The sequence below is a fragment of the Hemicordylus capensis genome, chromosome 3 (assembly GCF_027244095.1).
Source record: "Hemicordylus capensis ecotype Gifberg chromosome 3, rHemCap1.1.pri, whole genome shotgun sequence".
Lineage (NCBI taxonomy): Eukaryota > Metazoa > Chordata > Lepidosauria > Squamata > Cordylidae > Hemicordylus > Hemicordylus capensis.
In genome coordinates this window covers 336,499,210-336,522,254 of record NC_069659.1, presented here as the reverse complement: position 1 = coordinate 336,522,254, position 23,045 = coordinate 336,499,210, and the positions used below count along the sequence as shown (strand labels likewise).

Here is a 23,045-nt window from a genome sequence, read left to right as displayed (position 1 = left end):
TATGGTCCCTCCTTTTGTGGGGCTTCACACATGTTCTCCCCTTGAGAATGTTGGCACCCTTTCTGTAATTATGTCTGGCTTTAAAACACTTTCGATAGTCAGATTGTGGCTGAATCTTGGACAAGGAAGCCTAGCTCAACTGTTGAACACAAGTCCTGTTGAATGATGGGGGACAAATTAAATTGCCATAGTATACGTGCTAGAAAAAGGTCTGGAGTTTGAGTTTGGCATTGGCTCAAGGGTTTCTGATTTTAAAGGGATATTCCAGGAGGTGCCTCTATGAATCCGAATCTGCCTCTGTGCTTGCATCTTCACCGCTGTAATATCCAGTCATAGGAACATAGGAAGCTGTCTTGTATTGAGTCAGACCATTTGGTCCATCTAGCTCAGTATGGTCAACATTGAGTGGCAGTGGCTCTCTGAGGTTTCAGGCAGGAGTCTCTCCCAGCCCTCCCTGGAGAGGCAAGGGAGTGAATTTGGGACCTTCTGCATGCTCCTTACCAGCCTATAGCCCCATCCCCTAAGGGGAATATCTTAGAGTGCTCACACGTAGTATCCCAGCCAAATGCAAACCATGGTGGACCCTGCTTAGCAATGGGGACAATTCATGCTGGCTACCTCAAGACCCAGCTCTTCTTCCCAAAGATCAACTTGAATCTTTGCAAATAGACAGATTCTTGCAAAGATACGCTACATCCCCAACGCTCTCTCAATAAACCTTTCCCTTGGAAAGGTTGCTCAGAATTTCCCTACACAGTACAGGGGAAGTGCAAAAATAATATAATGAAGCTCAAAATAGCTCCTGTAATATGCCCTCAGTGGCCACAGTGGGGCAAAGGACTGAAAATGTCCAGCCTTTCTCTCGAGAAACTCTTCTCTTTTGAGTCACATGACATCCTTGAAGCAGGACAGCCGTGCTAGCTTGCTGCAGTGAAACCAACCACAAGGCTTTGTGTAATTGTCCTCAAGACAAAAGCTACGATTTACAGTGGCAATTAGTAGTAATAAATGAATTGGCAGTGTAAGATAAGCACACAGTGGCTAACATTCAGACTAATGTCACATGCACAGAAACACATTTCCATGCGCAAGAGGAATTCTTGCCAACTTTTGCCCTTCCTCTGTACCCAGCTATGCCTCCTAAAATTATGTACTTGAGAGTTGTGGGACTCTCAGATACATATTTTCAAGAGGTATCGGTGGCTGCAGAGGAAAAGGGGATCCGGGGAAAAACCATCCCTCCTCATCATGCACACAAAACATTCTTTCATGTATACAGTGCTGGTCTGGATGTTAGCCAGTGACAAGTTGCAACAGCTGGAGCTTGTAATGAGCACTAGTTATGAACTGTGTGAATTCATTCACAGTTATGAATTGTGAATGGCCACTGTGTCTGTGACCATTCTATGTAAAGCTAAACTGCATAGAGCAAGGGTTCCAACCTGTGGTACTCCAGATGTTGCTGAACGACAATTCCCATCACCCCCAGCCACAATTGGGGATGACAGGAGTTGCTGTTTAGCAACATCTGGAGTGCCACAGGTCGAGAAACCCTGCTGTATACAGTTAGGCTTTACCTAGAACGGTCTCAGACTGAAGCCCTATTCACACATTATCTTCAATGTGCATACAATCTGCCTACAGTGTATACACATACAGATCTCTCTGCACTTGCAGTTATTGACACATTATGTTTGGCGCATGTACAGCTATACATTTCCCATCTGTACCCTGCATTTAAGGGGGTCTGTAACTGGGTTCACTTTTTTAAAGGACACAAGTACATTCATTTACACAACAATATGTATGTGTGTTTAGACGCTTGTATGCATATACAGCACCTGAGTAGGACTCAAACTTCATGTGATTCATGGCCGCTTGGTACTACTGTTCCCATTTTGTCTTTATTTTTCTCTATACCCATGTCTGTATAAACTGCCACCTGAGGATAACACTTCATGCATCTGATGACGTGAGCTGTAGTTCACGCATGTTTCTGCGAAAATAAATGTGTTAGTCTTCAAGATGCTGCAGGACTCTTTGTTTTTATTATATCCTTGATTGATTATAAAAGAATTCCTCTTATGAAAGAGCAAACACTTCAACTTGCATGCAACTGAAAATCACAACTTTCACAATGAGCAAAGTTGCACCGTAGACAATCTGGCCACATTCGCATGTAACACAAAATTGGAATTTAAAGGACCAGAGATTGCCAAACTTGCACGTCTGAATGCAGGAAACTGAATGCAGGAATGCAGGGTGAGGTTCAAGTATCAGGCCTCAGTGTAGGAACACAGGTATTACATATTTCCAAGAGTGATCCCCCTTTCTTCTGTTAAATCTTGGAAGATCTATGATTATTACACCAGACACCCCACTCAACTCCCAAACCCAAGTAGAATGCAGTTTTTGATTGTGTGAATGACCTCAATGAGCATAAGGGACTAGTACCAGAAAATGAGACCGTGGTAAATAGGGAGGTGGAGCATGTGCAGGCACTCCCTCTTCTCAAGGAATCCTGGGCTTTGAAGTTCTGTGAGGGTGGGATTAAGACTATTTTAGGGAAATCTCAGCACTCCATCAGATTACATATCCCAGGATTCGCTGAGAAACCATGACAGTTGGAACACTATAAAACTGATACAGATTTGTAGTGTGAACAGGGGATTAGGGAGGGCCCTTTCAGACCCATAGTTTGAGGGTAGGGGGGCCTCCCCCCCTAAATTTTTATTCCCCCTCCATTTTTCTTTTTTTGCTAACAAATACTTTTAAATTAATAACTGGATGTTGCTTGCATTTAGGACTTATGGGAACCAGATAAGGTACCCCTACTCTCCACCCACCCCACAACATTCAGGCTGGTTACTGGCCTGGGCCCTGGCTTTCAGTCTCTGATCTAGTATTTAGTTAGCACTTTCTGGACTTTGTTTTTACTGCACTAGGCTTAATCAGTTCCATAGATCTTTGGGATACTATGGAAGGCAGTTCAGGATGTAGACTCAACACAGGAACATAGGAAGCTGCCATATACCATTGGTCCATCTAGCTCAGTATTGTCTACACAGACTGGCAGCGACTTCTCCAAGGTTGCAGGCAGGAGTCTCTCAGCCCTGTCTTGGAGATGCCAGGGAGGGAACTTGGAAGCATGCAGATGCTCTTTTCAGAGCAGCTCCACCCTTTAAGGGGTAATATCTTACAGTGCTCACACAGCTGCTAGCAGGATCCTGTGCTGAGGCTGGATAGAGGTCTGAGATAGAATTAGTTTCCTCCTGCTAAAGATATGAGAATCACCACTTTTAAAAGGTGCTCAGTTACCAGGGGTCTACAGATGACTTTGGGCCAGGTGCTGTGAGGATAAAAGGGGGCACATACACCTCCTTAAGAGCAAATATTATCAACTGTGGGTTCCCAGATGTTGTTGGACTATAGTTCTCCTACTATTGCCAGTCGGGGAAACCTCTGCATTTAATTGCTACAATTTGATCCTATCCATCCTCTAGAATAGGAGTGGCCTATCGTGTAGCAAATAAATGCAGAGGTTTCCCTACCTGTCAACATTGCATTGAAATGATGTGAGGCCAATGGCAATGAAGATGGAGTTAATCCTCATCCCCATGAAATGTTCTCTGGTCCATTGAGATTTCATTTCTTAACTTACGACAACAAAAATATCGGCAATCTTCTGCTTATTATGAGCTGCGAAAATATGAGCAATCCATAAACATTACGAAGACGCAGCAACAGGCCAGGCAGATTGTTAATCAGATTTTAATTATCCATCACAAAAGCATTGTCAGCACCAGTAGCTGGCACTGGAGTAAACCATATTGATTCAAGGGAGCTCCTGATATCTTGCAGAATGGAGAAGAGGAGGAGGTGGCAATTGAGTCAATCAATCAATTTTATTACAGCCATAGGCCATACAAAAGACATAAAAGGCATTAAAACAAAACATTATACATAGCAAACAGAATAAAACAGAATAAAACAGTAGGCTCCTATAAATTTGACCTTAAACAAGATCTTAATCTAACAGCAACATAGAAGAATTTCGCCACCACTTTAGTGACCTCATTATTTTGGTCCTCAAGGCAGAAGTTCAAGTAAAAGGGGTCGGCTCTTCCTGGAAATTGCTCTAGCAAAGGGGATATAAATTCTTTCCTGGTATCACAGTAAAGAGAGCAATATAACAACACATTTGAAACAGTTTCAGGGAGGCCTGCACCACAAGGACATAAGCCAGAGTCGGGCAATCCCTTATCAAATCTTTTTTCCAAAATGGCTGAGGACAGCACATTCATACGGGCCCTAGTAAATGCTATCCTAAACTTTAAAAAGTGTAGGGAAGCTAGATAACTGGCACCTCTATTCCCCAATATTGAGTCACTGCTCTCCACCAGGGAACAAAGCGGGCCTACTATAATCACCTTTGTCGCCTTTTTCTTTGGGAGCAGATGCCCACGTGCTGCTTCTAACAGAGGACAGACTTTTGTACCATCTCATGGGGTGGGTGGGGAGGCGTTGCTTGTCGCAAAGCTCCTCCCCGCACATCAAAATCTCTATGGCCATAGGCATTCATTCATTCATTCATTCCAGAGAATAAGTACCCACTTTTTCAAGGCTGCTTACACATGTCAATTTTTTTAAAAAAATTAACTCAAGGTTTAAAACAAAAATTGAAAAATCAGCGCAAAACAGAGAAATGGCACCAGAAATAAGGTGGCCTAACCAGATACAGTACATCAAAAGCTAAACAACGAGGTGTATCTTACAACTACTCCAAAAGGCCCACCAAGAAACATCCAACCAAACCCCAGACAACTGGCACCCTCCTCCTTTCACATGTCTTCTTCCAAGAGTTGCCATTGGTCAACTTCCAGCAGATGTCTGTTGCTTTAAGGTCTCCAAGGCAAGGAAACCCAAACAATGAAACATTCCATTGTCAGTAGACAATCCACAGAATGGTCCTGGCAGCAACAGGAGGACCATGCCTAGCCAAAATAGAATAGCGCCGGCTGGCGAAGAGGGCGGTGGAACTGGAAAGGTAACAATGGGGACAGAAATAACCACTTAGGAAACATGGAATATTCTCCTAATTCTATTTTCCAACCCAGGATTCCTAGCCATTGTTAGAAACAAGAGCCAGGATGCTGTGTACAATGAGAAAGTCGGCACCATGTAGCAACACCATTGAGGCCATAACACACATGGAGAACATGCTCCCAGACATGCAACATGCAACACATTACAGACAAAATCCAATGAGAGATGTAGCATGCAAATGTGGAATAAATTTGAACTATTAAGATAATATTAATATTCCTGTATATTATCTTAAGAAGATTATTCTTTCCATCTCCATCTTAAGAAGATGATTCTTTCCCAAATGCTGATTTGGAAGTGATTTTTGTTTCTTTCGAGTAAAATTGTAGACAAACATGACTTACCGCTGCTGGGTTAAAATCTGATGGGGCCTGCAGATGCTAGGTTAAATGGCTTCAGGGGATGGAGCCCAGCGAATGGCTCAGAGCCCCAAATCCCATCCGCCAGCTCCATGACCTCTTCCAGAAAGGAAGTGCAGCAGTGGAGGCACCTGCACAGAGCATGGGAGGGAGTTCTTAGCTTCACCTAGCCCTCTGCTGCTTCGACCAGCCTAGGTGCTGTGTTGTAATATTTAAAAAGCTGGAGAAATATGATCAGTCATGTAGGGTGCTCGCCCATGGCTGGGGACAAGGTTCTGCTGGTGGCTCCCTTCTTTACTGATTTTTGCGAACTCAATAAACAGCTGACTAAAGACGGGAAACCTGGCAACGGGGCTGAATGACTCAATCTGGGCACTGACCATGCCCCTCTGCCCCCTCGCTAAGACCATGCCCCCCTCGCTAAGAGCGAGGTGGGGGGGAAAGCCCCAAGTCAGCCAGTGTTTCAATAAAGGGGCACCGCTCAGACTCCCACCTCTGGTTGTGTGTGGGAGGGTTGGGTGTAGAGGGGGTGCCTTGGATAAGGGGGTGTCTTGGTGGCTCCCGCAGACCCTGGAGGCTGAAGGACATCATCATCCCGGGATCCATTGTCCCCACACCCCTGGGTATGATTAAATTTAATTATCAAAAAGGGAACTCTGGGTCCAGGGCCTGGATCTTTAAAGTATCTAGCAATACCCCTGTTTTGGACTACAATTCCCATCATTCCCAGCCACAGTGTCCAGTAGTCAGGGATTATTTTATGTATGTATGTATGATTAAATTTTTATACCGCCCTTCCAAAAGGCTCAGGTGGTTTACATTAAAACAACACGATTAAAAGCAATTAACAATTAAAACAGAAATTATAAAACAGCATAACATAATAATTAATGATTAAAACATCATAGAACAACAATTAAACAGCCAGAACAATTTAAAAACAAGTTTTAAAAAGTTGAGAAAGCTTGGTTGAAGAGATGTGTTTTCAGAAGTTTTTTTAAAATTGCCAGAGATGGGATCGTATCTTAGTAGGGAGCACATTCCACAAGGGAGGTTTTCCAAGGGAGGGAGGTTTTCTTTAGCACTGGCACTAAAAGAAGGCTGGAGTGGTCTTTGGTGGCCAGCACCCTTCTTTAAGGATAACAGAATCCCCCTGCCTCTGCTGTCGCATCCAGCAACACAACAGTGGGGCATTGCATCATCTGTAAATAAAAATGGCGGCTGCCAGTGAGGCTACACCTCCCCACACTGCTAAGGTGGGGGCCATAATAATAATAAGAATAATTAATAAATAAACCTTTTCTGTTTATATTTTGCTATTATTGTTACTTTTAACTATTTTTAAGTGTTTTGATTGTCTAGTTTACATTGTGGTTTTCTTGTTTTAACGGAGGGCTGCTCAACTTCGGCCCTCCTGGAGATGTTGGCCTAAACTCCCATAATCCCTGGCTATTGGCCAGTGTGGCTGAGGATTGTGGGAACTGTAGTCCAAAAACAGCTGGGGGGGCTAAGTTGTTCAGGCCTGTATAACGTTTGCATGAACAGACAGGAGACGCACATTTTTGTCAGCATACACATGTGCCAGATAGATAGATAGATAGATAGATAGATAGATAGATAGTAAAGTTATCTATCTATCTATCTATCTATCTATCTATCTATCTATTTACCATATTTATATACCGCCTGATATGTATATCTCTAGGCGGTGTACAAAATTTAAAATATTTAAAAGTCACAAATTAAAACACATGACAATAAAATCAATAGAATAAAATTATTAAAACAAGTTTTTAAAATTATTAAAATTAATTCTAATTAAAAGCCTGAGAGAACAGGAGGATCTTGAAGTTCTTCCTGAAAACAAACAGAGAAGGAGATGCTCTTATTTCAGCAGGAAGCTTATTCCAAAGCCCTGGGGCAGCCACAGAGAAAGCCCGGTCCTAGGTCACCCCCAAACGAGCCGGTGGCAACTGTAACCGGACCTCTCCAGAAGAGCATAACAGGTGGCAGGGATTATAAGAAAAGAGGCGCTCTCTCAAATAGCCTGGACTCAAGCCATTATAGGCTTTATAGGTAGTAACCAGCACTTTGTATTTCACCCAGAAACATATTGGCAGTCAGTGCAGTTCTTTTAGAACCAGAGTTATGTGGTCCCTTCGTGTTGTCCCAGAGACCAATCTGGCGGCCGCATTCTGTACCAATTGTAGTTTCCGGACTATGTACAAAGGCGGCCCCACATAGAACGCATTACAGTAGTCAAGCCTGGAAGTTACCAGCATATGTATCACTGTTTTAAGTTCATTCACCTCTAGAAATGGACGTAGCTGATGTATCAATTGAAGCTGATAAAAAGCGCTTCTGGCCACCACCTCCACCTGAGAAACCAGGGAGAGCTTTGGGTCCAGGAGCACTCCCAAGCTATGTACCTGATCTTTCACCTGATATAGTCACTTCCTAACAACTGTTCTCTGAGCAGCCCATGGCCAATGCCTCCTGTGAACCTGGGACTGGTGCTCTCCCCTGGAGGTTATCTCTGGGCTAGACAGTGTTTAGGGAGACAAGAATAAATCCTTTTCCTGGAACATGAGAGCTTATTCCCACCACTCTTCTGTCACTATTCGGTGTCCTAACTGTATTCTGACACCTTGAGTCAAGGTGCAGAACCATAATGCATCTACTAAGCCCTATACACATAAACATCCTTCTCCCATGTGAGAGCGGAATGGGATTGTGCCAACTAGCCACATCTCTGATGCATCCACAGCCCATCTCTTTTAGTAGCTACCCATTCAGGGTCTGTCTCCAAGGAGCATACAAAACCTGACCAGGCAGGTTGCCATATTTTGAGGAGGAACCCTCCACACATTCAGCTCTGCCCAGGGACCTTGCTAAGTTCTTAAAAGATCCAGGCCCAGGCCTGCAGCCCACCGCTTTGAATTAAATTCATGCATACCCCTAATTTAAAGCTCTTAATATTATAAAATGGCACCTATGAAGGTGGCAGAGGTCATGGAGATTTGGGGCTCTTAGCCATTCATTGGGGGCCTGTCCCCCATAGGCCACCCCCTGATGATGTCCTTGGCTGTGCCCCTTGCAAAAGGAAGGAAGGAAGGAGGAAGGAAGGAAGGAAGGAAGGAAGGAAGGAAGGAAGGAAGGAAGGAAAAGCCAAGCGTAGCCACTGGGGTAAATGAGCATGCTAGGGGTGTGGTTTGCCAGTACAACCAGCAAATGGTGGTGGAAGCAGTGATGGAAGATGTTCGTATGAAAAGCACTTTGGTTATTAAAAGATGGGGCTACTCTAATGCTCAGATTTTATTTTATTTTATTTTATTTATATATACCACCTGACTCCAAAGACTCTAGGTGGTATACAAAACACAATACAAACAGAATAAAACTAACAATTAAATTTTAAAACATTCAAAGATGACCACAATTAAAAGAATTTAAACAGCAATTAAAATTATGGCGGCTCTGATTTAGTAGACACCATTGCTCAGTGGCAGAGCATCTGCTTTGCACGCAGAGGGTCCCAGAGATCCCTGGCATTTCCAGGTAGGACTGGGGAAGACTCTTGCCTGAAAGCCTGGAGAGCAGCTGCCGGTCAGTGCAGATGATCCTGAGTAAGATGGAAGAGAGTTCCGACTGAAGGCAGCTTCCTGTGTTCCGATTACAGCTCTGTAATTCGGCACTCCAGGCTGCTGTGGCGTTGGATGTGGCTGTGGAGCCCTGATGCTGGTAAAAATGGGTGGTAGCATGAGAAGCACTTCCACAGTTCCCCCCGTTCGTGATGACAGGGGTGACTGCAGAAGTGCTACTAGTGCTACGCCTGTTCTCACCACTGTCCAAGCTGCATTCTGATTCTGCAGCGGCCCTGGGGCCCAGTGTTATGGAACCATAATGCTTTGCATCATCATGTGGGCCCATATATTTTGTATCCATTACCAGAGGCGTAACTAGGGAAAACGGCGCCCGGGGCAAGCACTGAAATGGCGCCCCCCCACATACTACATTATACTTAGGTTTTTCCTCAGAAGCGCCCGCTGCCGCCAAGCCAGGCCACTGACTGGCCGCCAGGCACCAGCAAAGCAATGGGGGGGGGGTGCGGGCGGCGCGGAAGGGACCGCTCGTGGGGGAGGGGCGCCGATGCGCTCCCTTGACTGCTGCAGCACTGCTGCACTGAGCAGGAAACATTTGTATTAACAAAAAAATTTTAAAAATTTAAAAAAAATTGTCATGGCGGCGCCCCCCACGTGACCAGAAAAGCTGGCGCCCGGGGCACGTGCCCCCCCTGCCCCCCCTATAGTTACGCCTCTGTCCATTACAGTGGGTAAAACTGTCCAAAACAGTTGCATCCTCCTGTTTTTGGAAGCTTTGCACCCCATTAGTTTTCACATTTTTTGGTTCAGATGAACTTTTATTTCAAGAAACCATCTGAGAACATTCTCCAATGTATTTCTGTGGGAGGGACCCCGAAATTTCTCTTTGAATTTCATTTTGGAAAATTTCAGTCTCAAGTGTCATACAGCAAAGAAGAGGGATAGAAGGCCCCCTCCCCTTCGCCTCGTACATAGGGGAGGGCTATTTGTCCCATCCCCCTGCACGAGGTTCCAAGAAGAAGCCTATTGGGTCTCGTAGTCAGAGGCGGGGCTTAGATGGCTGCCTTGGCATCTCCCCACCCCAAACTTTTCAGTTTGGAGTGGGATTTCCCCACCCTCCCATCCCGGAGGCAAAGCGGGACTAGTGGCTGGTCGTCCTTTTGGGGGCCAAATAGGAATTTTTGGCTTCCAATGCATTGGCCTTGTTGGGTTTCCCCCCCGCCTACTCCGTTCTGCTTCCTGGTGGTGTTCTTAGATAGTTAAGTCATGGCTGGGCATGTACACTGTGGGTTTTGGGGGTGAACTAGTAGGGTTGGAACACCGGTGAGCACCCTTGGATAGTTAAACGGGTGATTGGTCAATTGATCCCTTGTGGTTTGTGCGGCCCAGGGATGACGATTTGCCATGAACCTGCTTCAGGAGTTCACAGGCCCTTGGGCTGCGCGCTCTGGGACTTGCAAAGACCTAGAAGCATCCAGGCCCCACACTTTGGGGTCGGCTATGAAAGGGTGGTAGCAGACTCACGCGTGCTGCCTTCCTGAGCCAGGGTGTGTTGCCCAAGCAAGGCACAGAGGAAGACATGAAGTCTGAACCCGGTCATTGCTAGGCCCTGCACTGTCTAAGGGAGTGGGGCTTACCCCTATCCAGTCCACTTATAGTTATCATGTTATATTTCAATGAAGCTGTGGCCCTTTACCCACCATCTGTTGTCCGTGACTTCTTGGGGCCGGGCTCTGGGGACAATATTTTGTGAGCACTCATCCCTCCTTCCTGTTTCTCAACCTGGTGACTAAGCACCACGAAGTGGCCCAAATATAATCTCATTGATTATCCCTTTCCTAGTATCTCACTGGAATGTTGATTCTCTCAGTCTTCTCTGCTGTGCTGGGCTTCTTCCAATATGGGTACTGCATTGGAGTCATCAACGCTCCACAAAAGGTAAGTAAATGAGCTTACATTCATTGTTTTGCTATTGGCCCTTTGTTCTTTGACCTGGGGAAGATTACTTCTCTGGACCTTCTAAGGCCAAGGGGTGTCTGCCTAGCTTTTCTCAGAATAGACCACTGCTGCAGCCAAAGGTTAAGCAACACTGGCCTGGTTCACATAATCATTGGAATCTAGATTTAACATGGGTTATAGACATCAGTGTGATTGTGTGATCCATGAAGGCCTGGATCTCAGATTTCTCTTAGGCCATAAACTGCCTTGGTGTGAATTCACACCATCATACCACTGTTGGTAACCCACACGAAACCTAGATTCAAATAATTGTGTGAACCAGGCCACATTATCAGGGCAACCTTACAAGGCTGGTTTGTATGAAACAGCCCCTGATGCATGTGATTATGAAGGGGGCATGTTGAGAGAGCACCCACTGGGACATCCTTTGTCGGGATCCCAACACCATCCCGATGTGTCCTTTATACAAACGCATGAAGTACTTGTTTAAACAAGTATCAGATGAACAGCCTTTCCTCTGCACAATACATTGACATACCAAGTAAATGTTGGGATGTCCATGGAGGACATCCCAATGGGCACACTCTCATTGCATCCTTTTTATAATCATATGTGCCAGGGACTGTGTTGTGTGAACTGGTCCAGGTGTGGGTGTATGATTGATTAAATTTACATTTTAAAATATCTCTTTATCGCACATTCATATTGCACATTCATTTAGCCCATGCAGAACATCTGTAAAGCACTTAAGGACATAAGAACAGCCCTGCTGGATCAGGCCCCAAAAGGCCCATCTAGTCCAGCATCTGTTTCACACAGTGACCCATCAGATGCCTCTGGGGAGCCCACAGGCAAGAGGTATGTGCATGGCCTCTCTTCTGATGTTGCTCCCTGTAACTGGTATTGAGAGGCATCATGCCTCTGAGGCTGGAGGTGGCCCACAGCCATCAGACTAGTAGCCATTGATAGACCTGTCCACCATGAATCTGTCTAAGCCCCTTTTAAAGTCATCCAAGCTGGTGGCCATCACCACATCCCATGGCAAAGAATTCCATAGATTAATTATGTGCTGTGTGAAAAAGTACTTCCGCTTGTCGGTCCTAAATCTCCCAACCTTCAGTTTCATGGGGTGACTCCTGGTTCTTGTGTTGTGAGAGAGGGAGAAAAATTTCTCTCTGTCTACCCTCTCCATTCCATGCATAATTTTATACACTTCGACCATGTCTCCCCTTAGTCGCCTCTTTTCCCCAGATGCTGTAGCCTTGCCTCATAAGGAAGGTGCTCCAGGCCCCTGATCATTTTGGTTGCCCTCCTCTGCACCTTTTCCAGTTCTACGATATCCTTCTTAAGATACGTGTAGCATATAAATGAGTGTGAATGAATGTGTGAAACACGGACTTGAAATAACTTGTATCATACAGGTAGAGATATCAGAGAGCCAGAGTTGACTGCAACTCCTTATTGAGGGTACACTTCTTGTCAAACTCAGGTGTGCTGACATGCAGCAAGGCTGTTCTCACAACCAGTCAGTGGTTAGGAGAAGGCTCCTGCCCCAGTTCGGGAGCTATGTGCACTCCTGCTTCTGGCTCTTGTAAGAGTTAAGAACAAGGTCAGAAGCACCGGCAGAGGGCTTTTCCTTCTACCTCCTTAAAGACTTGAGTCCAGTTGCTGGGTAGGAGGGAGTCCTCCGACCCAGCTGTTACTTAGCAGATGATCACTGCCATTGCCTCCGGCCTTGTTTTTAATTCACACATGAGCAGAAAATGGGAGCATGTGCAGCTCCTGAACTCAGGTAGGAGCCGTATCCTACCCTATTCATAATCTTGCCAACCAGCCTAATGTGTGAATAGCCCTCCTATTTCAAACAATAAATAGACTTTGTGGGCATCTGAGAACCGATTATTTGGCTGACACATTTTTGCCACCACAGATCATTCAAGAGCACTACGCCGAGGTGCTGGATATTTCACCTCCCTTAGACAGCAACGGTTCATACATAATGGAACAACTATACGAGAACCCTACCATCGTCACATTATGGTCCCTCTCCGTGGCCATGTTTGCAGTTGGTGGAATGATCACCTCCTTCACTGTTGGCTGGGTTGGAGAAAATATGGGCAGGTGAGAAATGATCAGTCTTTATATGATTCCGCATGCCGACACTATTAATGAGTTATAATAATACTCATTGGCCAACTGGGGATTTTTATTATTGTTCTTTTAGCACCTGCTGCTGCTAGACACTGTACAGAAATAATTAATTTCTATGGCTATGGACTGAAGGCATATGATGCACAACCCGGCTGAACCAAAGGAAGTTGGGGTCTGGTCAATACCCTTCTTATGTTTGCCACTTCCATGATGGATGAAAGGCAGACTATATATGTAGGAAGAGAAATGAAACAATATTATGAGGAACCAATGGAAACATTGGCATTTAAATCAAAACTATATAGCAATGTTGACCTGTTATAAAATTCACAGGATCATAACAATTATGCCTTTATTAAAGTACCAACCACTGTTGAGAATGCAGTGTATGAGCTTTGAATTGACACAACAGAACTGCTTCTCAGGCTGGTGCTTTAGAGTGAAACGACACACTATGAGGTCATTCACACAATCAACACCTGTGTTCTACCCGGGTTTGGGAGCTGTGTGTGCTCCCAATTTTCAGTTGCATGGAAACAAGGTAGGAGGAAAACCTGGGTAGCTTTTCCTCCTGCCTTGCTTCTACACAATCACCTCTACCCAGGTTTTCCTGTTACCTTGCTTCCACACAACCAAAAATTGGGGCACACACAGCTCCCAAACCCCGGTAGAACACAGTTGTTGATTGTGTGAATGATCTCTATGAGTGACACAAGACTGCTGCCAAAAATGCTGTCCCTGTGTCTGGTTGTTCCTCTCCTGCCCCATAAGGTGACATAGCATATATCCCATTTGTGATGTCATCACATAGTGCATTTCCCTGCAACCAACCAAAGATGTGGAACAAGAGATAGGGAAACTTGTATCATCTGTAATAATGTCACAGCCACCTGAGGTAATCTTACTGCATGTCACAGAAGGAAAGAGAGAGAACTCGACATAGGAATGCTATATTTGACTGCTTCCCACACTTGGGTCCTTCATGTAATTCATGTAGTTGGGTCCAACTTGTAGTTCATGTTGTTGAACTACAACTCCCATCATTGGCTGGGGATGATGGGAGCTGTAGTCCAACAAAATAGAAGGACCCAAGATTTGGGGCCCCTGCTGTCTGCAATGGCATCTTTAGCAAAGTGTACTGCCTTTGACGAACCTGTAACCACAGTGCCTTCTAATGAGGGAAATTTAGCTTTCTCCGAGTTATTCTACACTGGTAGACAATCTAACACAATGGAGTTAAATCTGCAGTTTCAAAGACTTGAAACTTGTTCTAACTCTGGCCATCTCCCAAAATGACATATGGCCATGGGTGTCCTCAAGATGGCCAGTTCCCTCCCCTCCCCCAAGGTTCCCTCCCCTCCCCCGATTCATGGTCAGATTATATTTCCTCCTCCTTCGGGCTTGTCAGTCTTTGGCCAGCCCCTCACCAGAGGACTATGGCCCTCCCTCTCCTGCCCCCTCATCACTGACTGTCTCCATTTTGAAGGCCTCCTCACAGGCCTTACACCTCCGACCCCCCTTAATTGGGGCCCGGCCTTCCTTCGGCCCTGTCTCCCCTTTACAAGAGCCACCTGTGTCTACTCCTCCCCTTGCTCCTTCCCCTCTCTCACTCTGCCCCCTCCCCCTCTCCAAGGCACACCTGACATCACTGCAGAGCGCCTTGTGCCCCATCCCCTCACTCAGCACCATCTAGGGAAAATAGTGCCTAGGGCAAACACTGAAATTGCGCCCCCTGTCCAAACATCTGACACCCATCTTTCAGATAACTTTACCATACTATCAGCTGAAAAATACAAGTCAAGCTCATCAATCTATTAATATTTCAAAAACTATTTAGCAGTGGACGCAGCCAGACCAAAAAGTGCTGGAAAACTACAAATTTCAGTATGCTGGGGCTCATGAAATACCCAAATACTATGTGGAGGTGTACTTGGAAAACTAAACAGAGGTGCCTGTCTAATTCTCTACTATGCATTGTAGCATTGCTATTACATAAGTTTTAAAAATAAATGGAGAATTTGACTTTTCCCAGATACTCTGAAAATAATTAAAGGATATACAGAATAAACTGTGTCACTGCTTAGAATATATTCTAGTATTTCAGAAAGACAGTTACAATGAGACAAAGAGAGCAAGAAACTCCCAGTGGGCCTTAATACTAAGGATTTCACACTGATTCAAAGACAAATTCACCATTAATAGCCATATTATCAAGACATCACATTTAACTCACTTATCACAAGAAGCAAAGTAAGAGCAAATGAATACAATCCTAGCTCATAAGCTTCAGCTCAGTAGTCACAAGCCCTGATTCTCTGTACATAGTAGCAATCTGAATATGTGTACAGTGACATATTATATTATATTTTTTAAAAAATCTTTTTTACCTGTAGACCTTTCGGGGGGCTTCCTAAAGGCCATGGGGGGTCTGCAAAGGTTCCCCCTCCCCCTGCTGGCCTCTAGGGCCTCACAGGTACCATTTGAGCATGTGCGGTGGCCAATTTAAAAAATAACTTTTTTTAAAAGGCCACTGAAAACAAAATGGCCACCATGCATGCTCAAATGGCCTCTGCAAGGCCTGGCATGGCCTAGGATCTCACAGAGGCCATTTGAGCATGCATGGTGGCCATTTTGTTTTCGGTGGATTTTTTTTTTTTTAATTAATTTTTAAAAATTGCTCCCCCCCTTCAAGTGGCTCCCGGGGCACATGCCCTGCCTGCCCTACTCTAGATACACCCCTGCTCAGCACCATTGAGTCGAGCCCGCTCTCGGCAGGAGACTCCTACCGGCTCTCACTGCCCTCTGCCTCCAGCACCCTGCTTGTGCCAGGAAGCCTCGCCGCGGCTCTGCCCCCCCATCCATCGCCAGCCTCCAGAACGCTGCTAGCCTCTACCGATGATACTGCGGCAGCCCTGCCAGCGGGATTGCCTGCTGGACATCTATATCTGTCCCTGTCCCTATCCCTACCTACCTACCTACTGTACCTACCTATCTGGATATACTTTGCCCTCCCACTGGTAAAATTCCGGCAGTGGCTCTTCATGCTCAATATCAGGGGGTTATGGCCTTGCCACAAATGAGCTTCTCTCCCATAGTTAGGGGCACTTCAAGGTGAGAAAGAATGCTGGATGCTGTCGCATTTGTGTGAGGAGTCCCAGCCTCTGATGGACCATGACCCACTGTGTCACTGACTTGCATAAGAACCTAAGAAGAGACTTGCCGGATCAGGCCAAGGCCTATCTAGCCTAGCGTCCTGTTCCCCAAAGTAACCAACCAGTTGCCTGTGGCAAGCCCACAAGTGCGACATGATGAAGGGACTGGGGCAGGAAGAGGGACTGCATGCTTCCTTCCCATCCCATCCTCTCCTTTCTCAAGCATGATCTTCTCCCGCTGCACCAGCTTTCGCCATGGTTAGCAGTTCCTTTTTATCTAGGGGTTTGCTAGCCACCTTCAAACCCTAATTGTGGTTCTTTGTTAAAAGGGGATCATGGTTACTTGCTCTGTGCTGCATTGATTGTTGTTGTTATAAAGCAGACTTCATGTTCCATGTGTTGAGTGAGAGAGAATGGACAGAATGAAGTACTTCCCCACATAGCACGTCATTCATCTATGGAATGCAGTGCCACAAGATGTGGTGATAGTCACTAGTTTATTTTACTTTAAAAAGGAATTAGACAAATCCATGGATGACAGGTCCATCAACAGCTACTAGGCTTCCCAGAGGCCTTGGAGTGGCCACTTTGGAAAATAGGACGTTCAAATTCAAATTCAAATTGACCAATCTGAAATTGGCCTGATCCAACCAGATTCTTCTCATGCCCTTAAAACACTCAATTTTCAGTCTTTTCTGATCTTCAGGGTTTACTCTATATGTGGTGTACCAGTTTCTAACTTTCAGTTGTGGAAGTACCCTAACAATGTTGATACCTTGCTATCATGAGTCAATAGATGAGGCTCAAGGGAATTCACAAAAATGTTGAATTTAATTACTTCCCTTCTTTATTCCAGAATTAAAGCCATGCTAATAGTGAATGTTCTTGCCATCAGTGGGAATCTCTTTTTGGGGCTTGCAAAATTTGGCCCTGCACACATCCTCATCATTATAGGAAGAGCATTAACAGGACTACACTGTGGTAAGTAAGCTTGCCAACAGGACCAAGAAGTTTAGTTGACTGCCTGGAATAGAAATCAGCCTCAAGAAGGTGTTAACAGAATGAGACAAGAGATGAGAAGATCAGGATTTTAATGAGAAAGGGAGGAGGCGGTCTTGCGGTAGCAAGCATGAATTGTTCCCTTTGCTAAGCAGGGTCTACCTTGGTTTGCACTTGGGTGGATGTGCTATCTCCTTAGGGGATGGAGCTGTAGCTCAGAGGTAGAGCATCTGCTTGTATGCAGAAAGTCCCAGGTCCAATTCTTTGGTTAGACCAGGGAAAAACTCCTGCCTAAAACCTGTGAGAGCTGCTGTCACTCAGTGTAGACAGTACTGAGCCAGATGGACCAATGATCTGAATTAGATTCCTACGTCATATGGCAGAAGACTGTTTCAGGTTACCACCAGGAATCCAACAATTGCAGGGCCATGAGCTTCTTGTTTGGGGGAGGTTTATCCTCCCTCACTTCCCCTGCTATTGCTTATGTGGCAGAAGAGGGGTTGGAGGAGACTTTAGTGCAGCTGTGTAAGGCAGCCACGATTAGCAATTGGAGCTTTTGGGCTCTGTGGCAGCTCAGCCTTTGCCCCGATGGTAATGCCAAAGCACCACAAGGCACAAGAAGTGTGAGCAAAACTAGAGGAGAGAGTGAATTGATTACTGCAACATTTGGGTAATGGAAGGCTGCAACACAGGACCCCACTGGATTGTTACTGGAAATGACATTCAGGGATGACACAAAATATTAGTAAGGGGGTATGAATACGAATATGATGGATATTTAGATTCCGCTTTTCAACAAAAGTCCCCAAAGCGGTTTGCATAGATATAAATAAATAAAATGACTCCCTGTCCCCAAAGGGCTCACAATCGAAAAACAAAACATATGGGAGATATCATCAACAGCCACTGGAGGGATGCTGTGCTCGGGGTGGATAGGGCCAGTTGCACTTCCTCTGCTCAGTAAAGAGAATCACCACTTTTAAAAGGTGCCTCTTTGATCAGTCAGAAAGGGTAACTTCTAAAACTAACAAACAAACAAATAAACAAACAAACATCCAGCTCCCCCTTTCACTCCTCCGTTCAGCAGCCTAGAACTTTACAGCAAAGTGTCTCAGTCATGGTATATGATGGCTCTATAGCTTGAATTAATTATTTTAAAAGGCCTCAGTTGTTTAAAGATGCTCCCTTCACTCACTCCTCTACCCCAGAACAAGCAACAGAAGCCAATGCAGCCAGGTAGGTAGGAGACCAATTAATTACCTGAATTACATTAATTACCTCACCTCTATAGGTATTCATTGGGCCCATTCACAAGACCATTCAGGAGGGCGGGAGGGCAGGCAGGCTTACCTTCCCCACAGATGATCGCCAAGATGTTGCTGGCCACGCAGTTTGCGTGCCCAGATGCTCCACTGCTGCCCCTGATGCTGCTGTCATCCTGGCCCCCAGAAATCCCTCAGTGCACCATGCCAGTGCACTGGATCCCCCCCCAGTGACGAGCGGATGCCCGTCAGTGCTTCGGTGCCAGCTGAAAGCAGCCCGCGCTGGCACACAACGAGGTAAATGCGGTTAAGGGAGTGAGCGCCTCATTTAAGAGGAGGGCTTCCTAGGTGGGTTTGCCGCTGAGGTGCCTCTGGGAGCTGCTCAGCTCCCACCGGTTCCCAGAGGCAGCTAACCCTGGGCTTAGCTGCACTAGCCTGGTCTTGTCTGCTCGTGAGAACAGCCTCAGTGTTCAGCAAAATCCTCACTCTCCTAATAATGTTCTTTGCTGTGCCTTTGCTCCCTCAGGCTGGTTGTTCTAGGCTCTCCCCTATTCCCATGATGAGCTCTTCCTTTCCTCCTCCATAATGTGCAGTAACTCTTTCCCCATGAGGATGTGACATCTGTCACCCCATTGACTGCCAGGGCTGATTCAGATGATCTGGCTGGCTAGGGGGGTATCCCCTTCTTCCCTCACCGCTGCATGTGGGTCCCTCCCGAAGCTGTGCGCTCAGTGGAAGAGGATGGCCATCCCAGAAAGAAGGAGTGTACCGTTCTTTGGTCAAAAATATATTATAGCTCTCCACATAACATGGCGGAGAGCTACCAAATACCCTTGACTGAAGCTGTTCTGACCTGACACATTTTCTTGCTCATGCCAGTGGCAGCAAATGATGTGTCGCAGAGGCAGGGCAATACAGGGGCGTAACAAGGCTGAAGTGGGCCCAGAGACAAAATTTTAAAATGGGCCCCTCGCTGATATACACACACACTTCACATGTGACTTGCCTCTGGGGGGCCCCTCGAGGCGTGGGGGCCCCCAGGCAGCTGCCTCCCCTTGCCTAATAGTAGTTACGCCCCTGGGGCAATAGATATAGTCAAACAAAAGAAAGCCATTTGTAATAGCATCCCCAAGGTGCTCCTGATGCTATATTTTACCTAACAGTACCATTTTGGGAGTACTCCGCTTGGGGCAGATTTGCTGCTGGGGAAAGCAGGATTCGTGTGGATTTTATCAGGCAGAATTTGAGACACAGGGGTCTTAAGAGTTTAGGGTATACAGCTATCTTCCAAAAATAAAAGGGCTTCTGTCCCTGAGGGTGCAGCCATGCATCCAGCTTGAAAATTCACTGCTGCTGAGACCTGGAGCACATATATACAGAGGCATAGTTCATTATCCTGCTGGTTGGAAAGGAATTATGGGAGTTACATTTGGGAGAGGAGAGGAGAGGAGATCTCTAACACGAGGGTTTTGGTGTTTGTTTTTTTAACTTTTGGGCAAGTAGTTTGTATTGCTGAGATTGGCAAGACCTTTAAATATTTGCGTGGTGGGTGGGGTAATCCCATCATGACAGGCTTCAAATATCCAGACAAAATATGTATTTCAGAAATATTTTCAAAAAGGGACCCACAAAGGTGGATATGATTTTGAACCGACAGCCTGCCCCCCAAACAGGACTTTCAGTGGTTCTTCTGAATGTCCTTCAATTTGCAGTTGCCAAACTGATACTACTTGTATCTCAAGGTAGGGTTAGAAATTTATACCCATCGGAAACACTGGAGAGCACATTGCCAGTTAATGTAGACAACATTGAACAAGTTGGACCAATCAATAAGTTGAATTGAATAAGTTGAACCAATTGAATAAATTTAACCAACCAACCAACCAACCAACCAATAATTGGTTAAACCAACCAATTCAATAACACTGAATAAGTTGAACCAATCAGTAAAGTGTCATGAGGGTCGGGCAGTATTCAACTGGTGCAACTTTCCTTCTTCACTGCAATACACTACAGTGTTGGTAGAAGTTGCATGTAAGGGGTCTTCCTCAGTGCTGCTGAAAGCAACAAGAGCAGTGCTGTTTTTGGAAGATAGTTTCCTTCCTACTTGTTTCACTGACATTTGCCTTCACAGCACCAGCACAGGAAGCACCAGCTCTATTTGTAAAACCTTGTGGCGGCATCATTAGGGGTTAAAAAAAATATCTGAATGAATGAATGAATATACCTGTTAGCAATCTGGTATGACTGGATAAGTGATTTTTACACATGTTTTGTGCAGGATTCTCATCAGGACTTTGTCCACTGTACGTTGGGGAGATAGCACCTACCGCTCTCCGAGGGGCAATGGGAACCCTGAACCAACTTGCTGTAGTTATAGGCATTCTCATCAGCCAGGTACATGGAGGCATCGTTGACAAAAACAAACAAACCATTGGTATTGTAGAATTATATTTTACATTGTTATTTCTGTTTTGAGATTTTCCACTACCAGGGTAGCTTTCTATGGCTTTTAGGCTGGATATATTAAAAACCCTGAGATGTCCAAGGTGGGGCTGGTGATGTCCTAAGGCTGCCAACTCTTCCCATTGTGCTGCACCTGCTCTTATCTTGTCCTTATACCCAAGATAATCCCAGGCAAACAGACTCATCCTTGGGTTATTTCCTCTAAGTTCCACTAGTTCTTCTGGTGGCAACTTGGGATTGGGCTGGCTCTGCAGCGGCTCTGATGTGGTGGAATGCGTTCCCTTCTGAGATTTATTTATTTATATTTTTACATTTCTATCCCGCACTTCCTCCAAGAAGCTCAGATGGTGATGTTCATTCAACTCTGTGTAGTAGGGTAGGAAAACTGAGGTGTATCAGCATTCTTGATGTTGAAGAGAACCCTTGAGACCCCTCTTTTTAGTCTGGCTTTCCAGAGTTTTTAAATTGTTTTCACTGGTTTTAAATGAGTGGGTGCTTGATTGTTATTTTTATTGATTGATTGTTTTTCTGTATTGTGAACTACCTACCATTACTTAAACAAGGTCATCAGAGGGGGGGTCATTGCTCCGTGTGCCAACATTGAGAGAAGCGAGATTGCCGTGTGCATGAGACAGGGCCTTCTCTGTTGTTGCTCCCAGGCTCTGGAATGCTCTCCCAATCCACTCTTTTTTAACATCTGCAGCTGCTTTAAAAAAAAACAGCAACAAATAAACTCCTTTTAATTTGTTCAGCTTCCCCCCCCCCCCCCCCGGGGCTGGCCCGGTCTCTCAGCTCTCCTGCTATTCTGTCCAAGGACTTAGCCACCATTGGGCAAATGGGTTCAAAGAACCCAGGTCGCTACCAATCAGGGGCTGCACTTCGCAGCCCCGACACGCCCCCAGTGTCTGATGTCAGACATGGGGGTGCTGGTTTGGCATAGCCCCTGTTCGGGAGTAGTCGCTGTGTAGCCCCCGTTCGGGAGTTAAATGGCTGCTCCATTCAGGAGTTAGAGTCTGGCCAGCACTGCATTCGCAGCACAGCCAGGAGCAACTCTCCCCTGCCTTAAAGGCAGGGAAGAGCTGCTCCTGGCCGCACTGCGAAGGCCGGAATCTAACTCCCCAACGGAGCCATGCAGCTCCATTCGAGAGCCAGACCACTCCCGCCCATGTCTGTTGTCACATGTGGGGGTGTAGCTACTGACATCAGACACGGGGGCGGTGTGAGCGGGGCCGCTGCCACGGCCAGACACGAGCTGCTGGCGGTCTGGCTCCGTGCCTGATTCTGTCTGTTCTATTATTGTAGTTTTTGGTGTTTTGTGGTTTTTATTGTTTTAACTGATTTTAGTGTTTTAATGTGATTTTAATGGAGTTTTATTGCATGTTAATTTTTGTAAATTGCCTTAGGAGAAGTTTTATGAAAGACGATATAGAAATTAATCAATAGATAATCAAACAATCAAACAAATGGGGATATATCTATATCTGTATCTGTATCTATCTCTATCTCTATTTCTCTATCTCTCTATCTATATGGTGTGCACAATTTTAAAACATCAAAACAAAAACAATATACAATATATGATCAATAAAATAATAATAACATAAAATAGAAAACAGAAAGGAAATACAGCTATATCCAGTATTCACTAAAAACACACTCACAGATACCTCATGCAAGTGATATTCGATAATGACCAGTCCATTGTCCGAAGTTCTGAATAGACAGGATAGCCTTCAGCAAGCTCCAGAAGGTGGAGAGCAAGGAGAAAGAGTAAACATCCCCTGGGAGGACATTCTGCAGTCTGGGGGCAATAAAAAAGGAGGCCCCTGTCCTGCATTCGTGTCAGTTGAGTCTCAGAGCATGTACTCTCATATCTGGAGCTCTGAAAGTTTTATACACGCTAATGTGTTGCCACTGCTACCAAGGTGGTAGTATTCTAATTTTGTCTGTAAGAGGGCGCTGTAGGGCTGTCAGACCAAAGTTCTGAAA

At 45.5% G+C, this 23,045-nt stretch overlaps 1 protein-coding gene across 1 annotated transcript in view; it reads left to right on the top strand.

The window, feature by feature from the left end:
- The first annotated feature begins 4,937 nt into the window (after positions 1-4,937).
- SLC2A2 (solute carrier family 2 member 2) overlaps positions 4,938-23,045 on the top strand; it is a 40,873-nt gene continuing 22,765 nt past the window's right edge. Inside the window, exons 1-5 of the mRNA XM_053304515.1 lie at positions 4,938-5,047; positions 10,910-11,005; positions 12,957-13,147; positions 17,186-17,310; positions 20,872-20,987. Of these exons, the coding sequence (XP_053160490.1) occupies positions 4,991-5,047; positions 10,910-11,005; positions 12,957-13,147; positions 17,186-17,310; positions 20,872-20,987 (585 nt within the window). The 5' untranslated portion in view covers positions 4,938-4,990. The remainder of the gene's footprint in view (positions 5,048-10,909; positions 11,006-12,956; positions 13,148-17,185; positions 17,311-20,871; positions 20,988-23,045) is intronic.